This window comes from Erigeron canadensis, chromosome 3 (genome assembly GCF_010389155.1).
Source record: "Erigeron canadensis isolate Cc75 chromosome 3, C_canadensis_v1, whole genome shotgun sequence".
Lineage (NCBI taxonomy): Eukaryota > Viridiplantae > Streptophyta > Magnoliopsida > Asterales > Asteraceae > Erigeron > Erigeron canadensis.
The window spans coordinates 4,894,904-4,909,902 of NC_057763.1; the positions used below are offsets into that span (position 1 = coordinate 4,894,904).

The 14,999-nt window shown below is 34.3% G+C and overlaps 2 protein-coding genes across 3 annotated transcripts; one reads left to right on the plus strand and one right to left on the minus strand.

The window, feature by feature from the left end:
* The first annotated feature begins 777 nt into the window (after nucleotides 1–777).
* On the plus strand, nucleotides 778–9,805 carry LOC122591351 (calcium-transporting ATPase 8, plasma membrane-type-like). Of its 2 annotated transcripts, none has more exons than XM_043763614.1 (35): nucleotides 778–871; nucleotides 1,241–1,462; nucleotides 2,483–2,599; nucleotides 2,683–2,722; nucleotides 2,817–2,932; nucleotides 3,049–3,180; nucleotides 3,272–3,361; nucleotides 3,475–3,544; nucleotides 3,632–3,702; nucleotides 3,783–3,866; nucleotides 3,963–4,040; nucleotides 4,124–4,195; nucleotides 4,336–4,419; nucleotides 4,547–4,629; nucleotides 4,717–4,825; nucleotides 4,930–4,985; nucleotides 5,079–5,121; nucleotides 5,206–5,289; nucleotides 5,403–5,540; nucleotides 5,623–5,688; nucleotides 5,771–5,869; nucleotides 6,087–6,197; nucleotides 6,339–6,509; nucleotides 6,589–6,648; nucleotides 6,812–6,976; nucleotides 7,598–7,714; nucleotides 7,866–7,964; nucleotides 8,056–8,193; nucleotides 8,275–8,375; nucleotides 8,509–8,554; nucleotides 8,638–8,772; nucleotides 8,861–8,968; nucleotides 9,050–9,141; nucleotides 9,252–9,355; nucleotides 9,455–9,805. In XM_043763614.1, exons 2-35 carry the CDS (start codon nucleotides 1,304–1,306, stop codon nucleotides 9,484–9,486), a joined length of 3,270 nt encoding a protein of 1,089 aa, XP_043619549.1. In that variant the 5' UTR covers nucleotides 778–871; nucleotides 1,241–1,303; the 3' UTR covers nucleotides 9,487–9,805. The 2 variants fall into 2 exon arrangements, with proteins under 2 accessions (XP_043619549.1, XP_043619550.1); XM_043763615.1 differs by lacking the exon at nucleotides 778–871 and adding an exon at nucleotides 991–1,005.
* Nucleotides 9,806–10,108: 303 nt separating this feature from the next.
* On the minus strand, nucleotides 10,109–13,011 carry LOC122591352 (choline monooxygenase, chloroplastic). The gene is made up of 10 exons (XM_043763616.1): nucleotides 12,593–13,011; nucleotides 12,180–12,225; nucleotides 11,963–12,098; nucleotides 11,796–11,870; nucleotides 11,477–11,686; nucleotides 11,098–11,193; nucleotides 10,856–10,977; nucleotides 10,678–10,771; nucleotides 10,566–10,616; nucleotides 10,109–10,479 (listed from the first exon to the last, which is right to left on the minus strand). The coding sequence occupies exons 1-10, from the start codon at nucleotides 12,936–12,938 to the stop codon at nucleotides 10,342–10,344; spliced, it is 1,314 nt and encodes a 437-aa protein (XP_043619551.1). The 5' UTR covers nucleotides 12,939–13,011; the 3' UTR covers nucleotides 10,109–10,341.
* Nucleotides 13,012–14,999: the final 1,988 nt, after the last annotated feature.

The following is a 14,999-nucleotide window of genomic DNA, read 5'->3' on the forward strand; positions in this document are numbered from 1 at the left end:
TTATTTATCTTTCTAATAAAAAATTCAAATTCTAATACAGTCTTTTATCTTTATATATACTAACTAGTGGTCAGGCTCGTCCAATGAACGGGTAGTCTCAAAAAATATTAATCAAAGCTAAAAAATTGGATTTCAAATATATTAAATAGATATACCAAAATCAACTTGAAAATTTGCTAGCTGAATAGCTACTCCATCGGTCAAAATACTCCAAAAATTATCCGCTCAACGAAGAAACATACGAAAATTAACTCCATATAAATATTGATTCCAGTTTACCTTTTTTTTTCAACTTTAGTTAAATAAAAAATTTACAGTTTCTTATATTCTAAAAGTGTAAACTATATATATAAAAGTATAATTAAATATAAATTAGGTTAAAGTGTAAATTGGTGATGAAAAATCAAAAAGTGTAAGTTAATTATTTTAAATTGGGTTAAAGTGTAAATTAATTATTTTAAATTGGGTTAAAGTGTAAATTGGTGATGAGAAACTAAAAAGTGTAAATTAATTGTATTAGATTGGGGTTAAAGTGTAAATTAATTTAGATTAATATTAAAAAAATTAGAGGATTAATAAGGAGGAAGAATTAGACTCAAGGAGGTGAATTAAGGTTGCCAAATATACCCCCAACCCTCTCTTTTAGTTATATTAAAGATTCTATTTAAATACCTTAATACAATCATTTTATCAGTCTGTTAAAGCGAAAACCGTTTTATTGAAACTGAAAGGAAACTACGACGAAATTTCTTTCTTAAGCATATCTGTCTAGCTGTGCCCCCCTCAAACTTCTCTCTGTTTATATAATGCGTCGACAAACAAATATCCCAAATTTTTACTGTTGATAAAATTCTCTCTCTTTCTTTCTCAGGTTTCCTTTTTCTCTATAAACTCAAATTAAACTTGAAAGTATTTGTATCTATATCTAATATCTCTACATATATACATATATATATATATATACATATATGCATTCCTTATTCCTTGCTTTCCGGCACTTGCTAGGTAATTTCTACGATTAATGCTCGCATAGTAAACCACTGGAATCAAACATATACATACATATATCTGTATATATATGTGTGTGTGTGTGTGTGAGTGTGTGTATATTCTGTATTTTTTTGATTTTTTAAAAACTTTTTTAACTTTTTGTTTAGGTTAAATAGAGGAAACAGAACACGAGTTATATTAGTAAAATTCTGTATGTATTTTTATTTTTTATTTTTTTTATTTTTTACAGTGTGTGTAACATAACGGAAAATTGAGGCGGTGTGAGGTGTGTGTCATCTTTCCTGCGACGGCGATGAGCAGCGGCGGTTCGCCGTACCGGAGACACCGGAAGGATATAGAGTCCGGTGGCGGAAGTAACGGCGGTTTTCTTGAATATGATGGCTCGAATAAGGATCCTTTTGACATTGTTCGAACTAAAAGTGCATCTGTTGATAGACTTAAGAGATGGAGGGTAAATATCTATATCTATCTCTATTTTTTTTCACATTGCTTTTTTTTCAAGTTTTTTTTATTCAAAAGTTACAATATATTATTGTATTCATCATGTATTTATGATTATTATTGTATATATTTATATCTGTGTTTAGTCTATTTAATATAACTTGTGTAATCAGTTAAGCATATATCATGCTCAATTTTATCTGATATATATGTATGTATGTATAATTGTATATGTAATTATGTATGTTGATTGCTGGTGATAAATCGGCGTTTTGGCGTCTCTTTAGACCGTGGTTGTTACCTATATGTGGTTTAATCGAACGTAACAAAAGTTATGCTACAGTACCTATTCTTAACAAGTCCTGTTATATGAACGATTTAAGTACGCTGACAAGCTTTGAATACATACGTGTATGTTGATTGATGGACATAAATTCGTCTGGTAACCTGAACGGTGTGGTTTTTTCCGTAGGTTGTGTTTATTGCTGTTCTGTCGTTTAAGTTAATTCTAAAAGTATTTTTGCTACAGTACCTATAATCATATCTTGTTATACGAGACGAGCTTTAAACGTAGTGTTGGTTATCTAGCCAAAATCCAAACGCCGTTTTTGTAACTTTACATTTGTCTCTTTAGGAAACACGGCCAACTGATATGATGTAGTATTGTAGTGAGGTGATCAGGTATATTGCCAACGTCGCATTAAATTATATCTATCTATGCTTAATGACAATTAATGTTGGTTATAATGGTTTGTTGTAAGATTTACCATGTATGATAAGTTCTGCATGATAGGTTTCTTTATTATGTTAATGATGCTTTTGCGACTTGTGGTGCGTGGAGACAATTGGTTTGCTATTTCGATACATCTTACGTTAATGAACAGAAAGGATTTTGTTGGCATCAAACAAACAATAATGCTAAGTTGATGTTCTCTTGATTAATATAAATATATTTTGGTCGGGTCTTATGTTTTTTACTTTTTTTTATGTTAAATATATGCTTATATACATCTAATTGGTGTTGATAAAGCAAGCGGCACTTGTGTTGAATGCTTCCCGTCGTTTTCGATACACCTTGGATTTAAAGAAGGAGGAAGAGAAGAGACAAGCACTAGCAAAGATCAGAACTCAAGTACAAGTTGTACGAGTAAGTATATCTCATCATTATTTGGAGTACTTAATCTAATGTAACTTAAAAAATTATGATGACCCAACACTTCTGTTTTTCAGGCAGCCTACCTTTTCCAAGTTGCTGGAGAAAAACCTGATGGTAATTTTCGTTATCTAATATAGTAATATATAGTGTAATTTACCTTTCTGACAATGTTATTGGAGCGACCCTTTTAATGCCCTTGTTGCAACAGGAACTCCGAAAGCACCCCCATCTCCTATTCCTACAGGTGCTTATGATGTTAGCCCAGAACAACTTGCTTCGATGACAAGCGACCATGATTTTTCTGCCTTGCAAACCTTTGGAGGGGTAAACTTAAGCTATATGTATATATTATCACACAATAAACTTCCATTCAAGTTTTGCTTTTATAGCATATCATCCCATTTATGACCTTGTTGTTTCTCTTCTTGGAAAATAAACAGATCAATGGGTTAGCAGAAAAGTTGAAGACGAATCCCGATAAAGGAATTAATGATGACGAATCAAATATACTAGATAGGAAAAATGTGTTTGGGTCAAACACTTACCCTCGGAAAAAGGGACGCAGCTTTTGGGTACTTGTTCATTACCTTTTTCAGCTACGTAGAAACTATTTGGTCTTTGAATATGTATTAATTCGATATCCACATGCTATGTGTTATATAGAGATTTCTGTTGGATGCTTGCCGTGATACCACCTTAATTATTTTGATGGTTGCTGCTGCTGCTTCTTTGGCACTTGGGATAAAAACCGAGGTTAGTGAATCAATATTGTTTTCTACAATTAGTCATTGTCGGTTACTGCATTTACCCTTGTTTTCCAGTAAGATTACATGTTTTTATTTTCTAACATGTACTATGTCTTGCAGGGTATCAAAGAAGGATGGTATGATGGGGGAAGCATAGCTCTGGCTGTTATAATTGTCATAGTTGTTACAGGTACTTCATTTAATGCATGTTGATATTGTCTTTGTTCATGTCATAAGCAAAAACTTGTGTCTGAAAAATTTGTGTTTGGTTCTGTAGCTGTTAGTGACTATAAACAATCACTGCAATTTCAAAACCTAAATGAGGAGAAGCAGAATATACAATTGGAGGTAGGTTTCCAACAGTGTATCTGTACTTTTAACAAATTTTCTATATTCATCATTCTGACAAATGATGGTGACATGAATAGGTTGTAAGGGGTGGACGAAGGGTGTTCATTTCAATATTTGATATCGTTGTGGGGGATGTCATACCTCTGAAAATTGGTGATCAGGTTAGATATATGTATCACATTTCCTTTTAGTATTATATCGTTCGTGATTTCCGTTATTCACTTTCTTTACTCTTTTCGTTTTTACTTATACAATAGGTTCCAGCTGACGGGGTTCTAATTTCGGGTCACTCTCTTTCTATTGATGAATCAAGTATGACCGGGGAGAGTAAAATTGTGAGCTCCACGGAATTATGTTAATTGTTCTTTTATATATGTTTGTTAGTGGGTAGTAACATATATTTTTGATGGTTGAACAGGTGCATAAAGATCACAAATCACCATTTTTAATGTCTGGATGCAAGGTTGCTGATGGCTATGGTACTATGCTGGTATGAAAGATTCGGTCTATATGTTGTTATTTTAATGATACATGTTGACATTATTTGAGTGGATTCATTCTTTTCTGTATGGACTTAAATTATGATTGTTTTCCTCCTGTTAGTTATATTGTTTATGTCAACATTTATAGGTAACTAGTGTGGGAATAAGAACAGAATGGGGGTTGCTGATGGCTAGCATCTCAGAAGACAACGGTGAAGAAACACCATTACAGGTTATTACCCAACATATATCCCATCCTTTTTATTGGAAGAAAACATTCATTTCAAAGTTATATAAGTAAGCAAATGGTTTAAAAGCACTTTATTCAGTTATAATGTATTGACTACGTATTTGGCTAGGTTCGCCTGAATGGAGTTGCGACCTTTATTGGAATTGTTGGGCTTGTGGTAGCCGTATCTGTTCTTGCCATCCTGCTCATAAGGTATTCAAAGTTTCATGCCGACACTAGTTTTTTTACGTTTCATTCTTCCCTGTTTTAATCTCTGAGATGGTAATTTTTGCTTGTTAGGTTTTTCACTGGGCATACAAAGGATGAAGAAGGAAGAGTAGAATTTATTGCTGGCAAAACTAGCGTTGGAGATGCTGTTGATGGTGCAATCAAAATTTTTACTGTCGCCGTATGTATTTTCTGCATCTATATCTTAAACTTCGAAAATGATCTTGATCTGTTAGAAGTGTATTTTGTTTTCTTTTGGTGACACTAATTGTTGAGAATGTATAGGTCACTATTGTTGTGGTTGCGGTGCCAGAAGGACTTCCATTAGCTGTCACCTTGACGTAAGATTTGTTTATGGCCAATTGTACTTTTTGTAGTCGATTATTTTGGTTTTAAGTTTCAAATGTTTAATCTGTCAATCATCGGAATAACAGACTTGCATACTCGATGCGGAAAATGATGGCGGACAAAGCATTGGTAAGTTCGAGAGTTTTTCCTTGAGATACCCATGGGATTGTTTAATGTGTAAATGGTTTGATGTTGGTAATTTTGCAAGTGCAGGTTAGGAGGCTATCTGCTTGTGAAACAATGGGTTCCGCAACCACAATCTGTAGTGATAAAACTGGAACCTTAACATTGAATTTGGTGAGATATTAAGCTTCCATTGATAACTTTATGCTTCATATTTTTCATTTTTTGGCTTAACCTGAAGCATATGTTCTCTTAACTTTTTACCGCATCTTTTGTGGTTTCCTCAGATGACTGTGGTTGAGGCTTATATTTGTGGGAAGAAAGTTGATCCACCAAACAATATTGCAGAGTTACCATCAAGGATTGTATCTCTTCTTATTGAAAGTGTAGCTCAGAATACAACCGGGAGTGTATTTTTGCCCGAGGTAGTTGATATTTTGTTTTTAGTTTGTATCTTCTACTTATTTTGGGAACTACAGTTTAACTGTCATTGTTGGTGTTTTATAGGGTGGTAAAGATGTTGAGATTTCCGGATCACCAACTGAGAAGGCAATTCTTCAGTGGGGAGTTAATGTTAGTTGCTTCGCTCATATGCTTCACAGGTTTTTGTATTTCTGTTTAAGGCGTCATACTTATCAGTTTGTGATATATGCAGCTTGGAATGAATTTTGAAGTGGTAAGGTCAGAGTCTTCAATTATTCATGCATTCCCATTCAACTCAGAGAAAAAAAGAGGCGGTGTTGCAGTGAGACGGGTAAGTGCATCCTTGATGTTCCATAACCGCATTCAGCACGTGAAAACATTATCAGAAGTATCAATACATAGGGAATGTGCTGATATATAATTTGTTTGCAATTTGTTGTAAATATGCTTTCTTGTAGAAGTTAATGTATTAATTTGAACTCTCTGTTTATAGATTCTGTGCTATATGATTTACATAAAATGTTCTTTCCTGTTTTTGATTTTGTCAGTCTGATTCTGAGGTTCACGTACACTGGAAAGGGGCTGCTGAAATCGTCTTAGCTGCATGTACGAGATACATGGACAATAATGAGCAGCTTGTTCCCCTAGATGATGCCAAGGTATGAACCACCATCATCTTGAATTTATCAGATTAGGAACTCATGCAAGCTATTTGCAATATATAGAAACAAAAGATGTCAATTTGGGTAATTATCTTAAGCTGGACATGATTCACAGTTCATTGTTTGTTTTACCTGCAGGTAGAATATTATAAAAAAGCAATCGAAGATATGGCTAGTGGAAGTTTGAGGTGTGTTGCTATTGCCTACCTACCACTGAAAGGGGAATCTGTGCCGTCAGATGAGGAAGAATTGACAAACTGGGAATTGCCCGAGACTGATCTTGTTTTGCTTGCAATAGTTGGTTTGAAGGTATGTGCAGGATATAAGACAACATATATATGGAGTTGAAGCTATTGTGTTTTATGTTGATAAATTGTTTGCAATGTAGGATCCTTGTCGACCTGGTGTCAGAGAAGCTGTCCAATTGTGTGTGAAGGCTGGTGTGAAGGTACCCTGCATCATTTATATGTAGAAAATTGTTTATTAATTCAGGGTGTTCAATTTAACATTAGGACATTCTAGTTTGCACCTGCATTTGGTATATGTTTCATTAAGCGTATGATTGAAGTACTTCACTGCAAATGGTTGCCAACTTACTTGAATGCTTACAGGTGAGAATGGTTACTGGTGACAATCTCCAAACTGCCAAAGCAATTGCATTGGAATGTGGAATACTAGGGTCGGATGCCGACGCTGCTGAGCCAAATCTGATAGAAGGGAAATCGTTCCGGGCCATGACAGAAGCACAAAGGCTAGATATAGCTGATAGGATATCGGTATGTATTCTAGTATATGTAGCATTTCAAAAAGCATTAAGAGCTATATTGTTGCCTTACCCAACATTAATCTTTTAAGCTGGGACTCAGTGGACTCGTAACCAAACACATTTAACAACTTATAAGCTGGCTTTAAGTGGACTCATAACCAAACACATCTAACAACTTATAAAATATATGAAAGTCAACTCTTTTATCATTTTCTATATTATTATGGTAGTCACTTTTTTACATGAATAGATGTTGCTATTTCAGGTTTCTGATTGTGTCAACCTAATTGAGCTACAATGAGTTACCTAGCTTCAATTTAGTTTATTTTATTTTTATTTTTTAAATAGATAAAGTGGGCTCTTTAACAAACACCTCCAACAGTTCACATAATTTCATTTAAATATGAAATATATACGTTTATTGATTAGCCGTATGAGAAATGCTATACTTACAAACAGTTTACATACGAAAGTTTACAAAAACGTTTTTACCCGTTTGGTTTTAATGCTTTATTGTTTCTGATCGTGCTTAACTAATTGAGCTACACATGTGTTTTGGGCTTAAAATTGTGAAAGGGAAGATTGTTTATGTGTAGTTTAAAGACATAATCATGCATCGGTTATTAAACAGGTGATGGGGCGGTCTTCTCCTAATGATAAACTGCTACTTGTGCAAGCGCTAAGGAAGACAGGGCATGTTGTTGCCGTTACTGGAGACGGAACTAATGATGCCCCTGCATTACATGAGGTGAGACTAGCAGCTCTAGTAGAAATGATGTACTTATGTGGTGTTCAAATTAAGCTCTTTCTTTGCAGTGCGCGACATATAGTTTTTCACATGCTCTATATAAGTATAATAATTTGTTACATATAATCTAAGTGGTTTCATTCAATTTTAGGCTGATATTGGTCTTGCTATGGGAATCGCTGGAACTGAAGTGGCCAAGGAAAGTAGTGACATTATCATCTTAGATGACAACTTTGCTTCTGTTGTAAAGGTACTTACTTTTGTTTTGACTTTTGCTTTAATGAATAGAAGTTTAAAATTAGTAACCTAATTGTAATGTTTTCATGTATGCTGAATAACAGGTTGTTCGGTGGGGAAGATCTGTTTATGCAAACATTCAGAAATTTATTCAATTCCAGCTTACTGTTAATGTTGCTGCTCTTGTAATTAATGTTGTGGCAGCAGTGTCCTCTGGTGATGTGCCCCTCAATGCAGTACAGGTACGTCTTTTTCAATCTTTTTCATGACATAATATAGTCAACTTGTTCCCATAGTGATCTCTTTTGTATATTCGTGTTCAGCTTCTTTGGGTGAATCTTATAATGGATACTCTCGGTGCACTTGCACTGGCCACTGAACCACCGACCGACCACCTGATGGATAGACACCCCGTTGGCCGCAGGTTATATTTTTAGCATTGGCTTTATGATAGATAAACTGATCTGAGTTTGGTCTATATTTATATTTTATTTACATGTATATACCCGTGTTTGTGTGTTATTTTAGTTACTGATTTTCCTCCCTTTTCTCCTCAGGGAACCGCTGATTACAAATATTATGTGGAGAAATTTATTGATACAGGTACAGTTTTATTCAAAATCCATAGTGCAGTGTCATGTTTCTTGAATTTAGTTTATTAATGATATTAGTGTGGCAACCTATAGGCTTTTTATCAAGTATCGGTTCTTCTTGTACTCAATTTCGGAGGCAGACAAATCTTGCACTCGCAACATGACCCTAATGAACATGCTATCAAAGAGAAAAACACTCTCATTTTCAATGCTTTTGTCTTTGCTCAGGTAATTGTGCCCAACTTCAGATAATTTGATACCCAAATTTCCACTTGCAGCTATATTTTAACAAGTGATTAATTATTATTATTTGCAGATATTCAATGAATTCAATGCTCGGAAGCCTGATGAAATGAATGTTTTTAAAGGAGTTACTAAAAATCGTCTATTCATGGGAATCGTGGCCCTAACTGTGGTTCTTCAAGTAAGACTCAAATACTCTTTTCCCTCTCCTTTTTTCTCCTTTCACAAACAGATGTACTTATCTTATAGTTGTGTGTTCCAGGTTTTAATAGTGATGTTTCTTGGGAAATTTACAACCACTGTAAGGCTGAGCTGGCAACTATGGCTCGCTTCTATTGTAATTGGCATTATCAGGTCTGTCTGTATTTTCAAGTCTGTTGTAACAAGCACATGTGCTCTACCTTTCCGAAGAGTTTTTATTGTCATGATGTATCCTAATAATCCTCATTTGTCATTCTCTATAGTTGGCCCCTGGCGGTTGTTGGGAAATTGATACCTGTCCCTGAGAAGCCCTTCAGTGAATATATTACTGGGATCTTTGCATGTTGCAAACCACATAGAGATAGAGGTACATATTTGGGATTTGAAACAATTTCTGTTATGAAGTTTATGTTATTATCAATATGGATGTATATAACTTGAAATTTTTTATGTTTTGTTATTACAGGTTCATCTAAAGGAAATGAGGATGATTCTTGAGTACAGGCAGTTCGTAGATGAGTACAATTGTCTTGTTTTAGTTTTTGGTCTTCTGGACATAGTCAAATCTAACGGGTAACAGCAACTTATACATCTAACAATATGGTTGAGCTTTCTTGAGATTTGCGTCAAGAATTTAAGCTCTTTTGGATCTGTTTTAACTGGAATTGTGTTCGGATGGTGAACTGTTTGAGGGTCTAGTGCTTGATGTTATCATTTTGTTATTTGGTGTGTTTCCTTCTGCGTGAGCCTAATCCGAACAAGCTGTACATGCTGGAATAGTTTGTTTTTTATGTTAATTACCCCCTTTGTTTATTCATATTGCCTTTACAAACCAGGGTTACTACATTGGTCAAGAAGCAGTAAGTTTTGCTCACTAGAGCTCTAATTAGCAATTGGTCAACTACATTAATTTAGACATGTTAGCACAAGAAATGAAGGTGGTTGAAAGTTGTATGATGTGTATAATATTTTTTTAAGCTATATTTTTTACGAAATGTGAACAAAGTTAAGAAAGGTTGGACGGAAAATGTTGTGTCGTTGGGCCATTTAATTTTGCAACATATCACCAGTTTTTAACCAATAGATGTTACGCTTACAGATAAATTCCCTTACACACATGTTGTCAATTAGTTGACTATTCAATTATTCATTTGAATATCTCACATGTCGACATGTCGTTGTGACAATCTGTTTATAAGTGTAGTAATTCTCTAGCATGTATTGTATTCTACATGAACTACATAAGAAATTCGCATTTTTAGCAGACCGCACCTTGTATTGTGAGCATGGCAGAGCATCTAAATGAAATTGGTAACGGATGCTTCACCTTCCTGAGTGCCATGACACATGAAATCACTTGATGAGATCTTGATGTAGTATACAATGGAAATGATGCATAGCCTTCTCGACCATAGGAGCATATCGACCGCTTCCATAGGCCGGTGATTCCAACCCTTTCTGAACTGATTCACACAACATGATATCTTCCATCTGCCATCATATAAAGTCACAGGTTACAGATGGCATTTGCCATAACATAGCCAAACAGACAAATGTTGGAGAGGATCTATTCATACCTGAACCCGCTCGCTGTCTTGTAAACTCTTAGACACAAAAGCCTCGTCATCCTACAAAAGGAGCTGTTATATACCATCATGCATATGTGGAGGCGAATTAAAGTAAAATTACCTTTAGAGAAGCATCAAGAAAATAATCAAAAATCACTTTACATCGCCGGGGTCCCAACGGAAGTACTAGATTTGTGTCCATCCAAGGTCCATACCTGTGTTCAGCCATCACGAAACTTTAAATGATTAAGATAGAGCGGCCATATTAGTGTAGACCAGGATGAAATCACTGAACTTGCCTATTCACCATGAAGTTTGGATAAATGAAAGCATATATAGATTTTGACCCAAGCCTATTTAATTCTTCCTGACCCTGACTTTCACCCCCATCACATCCTTGTATGCTTACTTTCTCATATACCTTAAAAGAAACAGCAATGTAATGTTAGCATTAACTACTTGACATTCCGCTATACAAAGAAAGTATACATACTCCAAATGCAAGTGGAATACCCGATAATTAACAAAGTAGAAAGCATACCCTTGTGTAATACGAGTCGAGTTTAAGACCTGATGCAAGATCTTTATGAGCAAAAGGTACATGATACCCACCATCCAAGTAATTGTCACAAAACACCTGCAGAACATTGTACACTGTCAACTTAATTTTGATGAACAAGCATTATATCCAACACATTTGACCTAAATGGTCCATGAAATAGTAAGTAAGTAACTGCTCAATGCCGCAATATATCGACAACACGTGGACCAACACACTTTATGCCTTTTCGTCATCAATAGCACGTGTGGATCTAGACCCTAAGGCATGTCGAAATTAAGGTCTCAAATCTTACCCACCAGCCTAACCCTTCTACTGTGACTCGGTAATGGGCTTACAAGAGAGAGCTTTAAAATTGCACCTTCCAATTACACTCGATAGTGTATTCACGTCTGCAAAGATAGCTTAAAGAAGTATCGACCCCATTGGTACATAGTATTTGTGAAGTGCTGCCAAGCCACTCCATCCCCACTGCATCGCCAGCTTGTTGTTGAGGAAACGCCTCTCTTTCTAAATCTAGCAGGATAAATGGCCCCCAAATGGCTACCCTCAATGGAACAAGCCCGAATTCCTGAACATAACATTAAACTCAAATATATAAATAACCAACAATAACACAAGTTTTAAATATTAAAAAAGAGCTACGAAATCGTTTAATCACAAAAAAGGAGAAGCCATACTTTAACATTGAAGTTCTTTATCCCTGTTATTCTGGTTGCCTTCAAAAGTGATCCATCATATCCGTATGTCCATCCCTGAATAAATTAACATTTTCGCTAACTCTATCAGTTCTATTAAAAAACAAACTAACAATAACAATTCGCAACAGTAGCAGAAGTTAACTCACATGATAAGGGCATACGAAACAAGATCCTTTTCCACTTCCAAAGGCAAGCAAGGATGCATGATGGCGACATACATTATGAAATGCACGTAACTCGCCTTTTTCATCTCGACACACCACATATTCTACATTTCCTAATCTGATCATACATATCATTTAATTAAGTTTAACCATTCAACAGGAAGCCAATATAATAAATGTAAATGTATACTAGATTTACCTTCCAGTAAAGAAAGTATTAGCCTCCTTAACTTGTTCTGTACATCCTAAATATCAATCAAACATAGATTTCAACATATCATATTCGATAATTTTACCTCGACATTTGACACAAATTTACAACTTTTATTTGCATAAATCATAATTTACAACCTTTTTTTTTTTATATATATATAAATAGTAATATTTACAGATTCTTATATTGAATGTCAACATTATCATCAAGGGATTCTTGGAAAATGGATTATATGATCATTTTATGTCAATAACAAGGTACACAGAACAAGTCATTTCATGGGGTTGACTTTTAATGTTCAGTCAATATTGAGCTTAAAACCAATCAAAACATACTACAAGTTACTGTATATAGTAGATTTGAGAATATACATATATATATATATATGTACTGATTACCAACAGCCTGCCATCCTTTGAAGAAGACTTGATTGAATTCAAGGGAGAGAAAAGAAGGGGATGTGTACCAAGAACTTGGTGGGGTCAAGGCTTCTTGAATTGGGATATTGGGGTTGAATTCATGGACAAGTGATTTAGCTGATGATAATTCTTGTGATGTTTGGAGTGAAGTGTGATTATTGGTTTCTTCATGGGATTTTGTTATGAGCAATGAATTTGATGATTTTGTGTTTTGTTGTTTTTGATGATGTGTGCATGAATTTGGATATAGATTTCCTAGATTTTTAAGGTTAGAGAATTTAAGATTGATAGGGTTCATCATCATCATCATCTTCGTTATTGTCATGATGATTGGAAATTACTATGGCTTTGCTCCATCACATTTACAAAATGTGACATGCGTATACTTTACTATATTTTTTTCGTTGAAAGACATGTGTAATTTATTTTAATGGACAAAACAACATTATGAAAGTGTAAATTTAATGGGTAACAATTCACTTTCGGAGAGCCAGGATTTTACGTTAAAGGGATCAACCGTGTTTTTTCCCAATCGTTGTATATAATATAATATGAAAGACATAATCATTTCATAAAATGTTAGTAAAATAGAATTTTTTTTGCGATGATTTACTTTTATGGACTAAATGTAAAGGTTTTACTTGAACTGTCATGGGTAGAAATTATACATTTATAGATTGGGGGTGACTGACTTAAAAAAAACCTTTGTATTAGTTGGCTATAAACTAACCTTGCAATGGAAGACATGAATGATTGGCGGGGCTAAACACCCCTCAGTCCCCCTACTAGCTCCACCCTACACTTTCGTATTGACAAATACGGGATCCATTTACTTATTTTATAAACTAGTATGATATCAGCGCAATACAATGGACGGTGATGATGTGATGATAGAGGTGATTATTGGTGGGCTCCCTAACCAGCTTTATCAATAAAGACATTGCTTCTTCATGGATTGGTTCCTCAAGGTGACTACTTAATATCATTTACAAACCCATTTTAATTTGGGCCAAAAGTAAATCCATAAAAACTCTCAAATTAACTAATTACCCATACGGTCATACATAAAATTAGTCCAGTAAATTGAAGCAACAACAAATCCATAATTAGTTCATAACCCCACCTTCACCTAATGACTTTTTTTTTTACTTGTTTGTAAATTTAAAAATACAACTAAAATGCTGACAAAAATAATTCGTTGTCATACCAAATTCGATTGTCACATGATGTAATTAATAAAAGGTTTCTTTATAATTCTTTCGTACCTAAGGAATTTTTTTAATTAAGAAACTTAATAGAAAGAACTTAGCCTGTAGAAAAATTAAATAAGTATTGAACAACAAGTGAATAAGTTTGAAGCAAACGATCAACTTATACAAGTCTAGTCTAATAGATATTCTATTAAATGTAATAATAGTTGCGAAATGTTAAGAGTTACACTGAAGCTAAGATTACAACATCGACCAAACCAACTTCAAGCTTATATATATTCCCCCATCAATCGAGACTAGAATTGTGTATGAAAGGGGTATGAAAATTTTGAATGTCTAAAAGAATAGACATTGTGTTAATCCATTAATTGTACATAGTACAAAAAAGTACTCGTAATAGATATATTTAAAATATAATAATGCACGTGACATGATAATAAAAGGTGAATATTCTTGAGTGACTGAAATTCATGTGTATCATTTTAGGCTATGTTTTAAGCATATATAGTTGTGGAAAAGTAAGTGTTAAAGTTGTTTAGCACTTTAGCCATCAAAAATCTCCTAACCACATAGGAAATATGCTACTGTTATTTCGTAATTCAAATATGTGCAACAATTGACATTTTGAGGGTGAGATTGGCATTTTTCGATTTAAAAAATAAGCCCAAATAAATTTTCACAATGTACATTTGGAATGATGCGATGAAAACCATTGTGTCCCATATCTATTGAACTTACAGAAGAGATGATATCTCCAAATCATTGAGAATCCAATCCGGTAAAAAAGTTGTTTGAAATCTAAATTTTGTGTAGAGAGGTGAGATTTTCTAAGCATTGCATAATTACTCCAATAAAGTTGCTATCGGAGATATGGAAATGTAATAAAGGATTCAATTTGCAGATTGAATTTGGGAATGGTCCTTGAATGATATTAGACATTAAAAATATAAAGTATTGTAGTTGATCAACCCAAGATTTGGTAACCTTATTGTGTCATCAACTAGATTTTTTTGCTGCTAGGATAAAAAATGGAAGTACCTTTAGGTTGCAAGATGCCAACCCCGATCCCTAAAAACGAGGGTTGAAAGAGCCAGTGCCGGTTTGAAGTTTTTGAAGACCTTAAACGGGATAAATTTGAGGGTCTACTTCATTAGCCTATAAATTAAAGTAAAAAA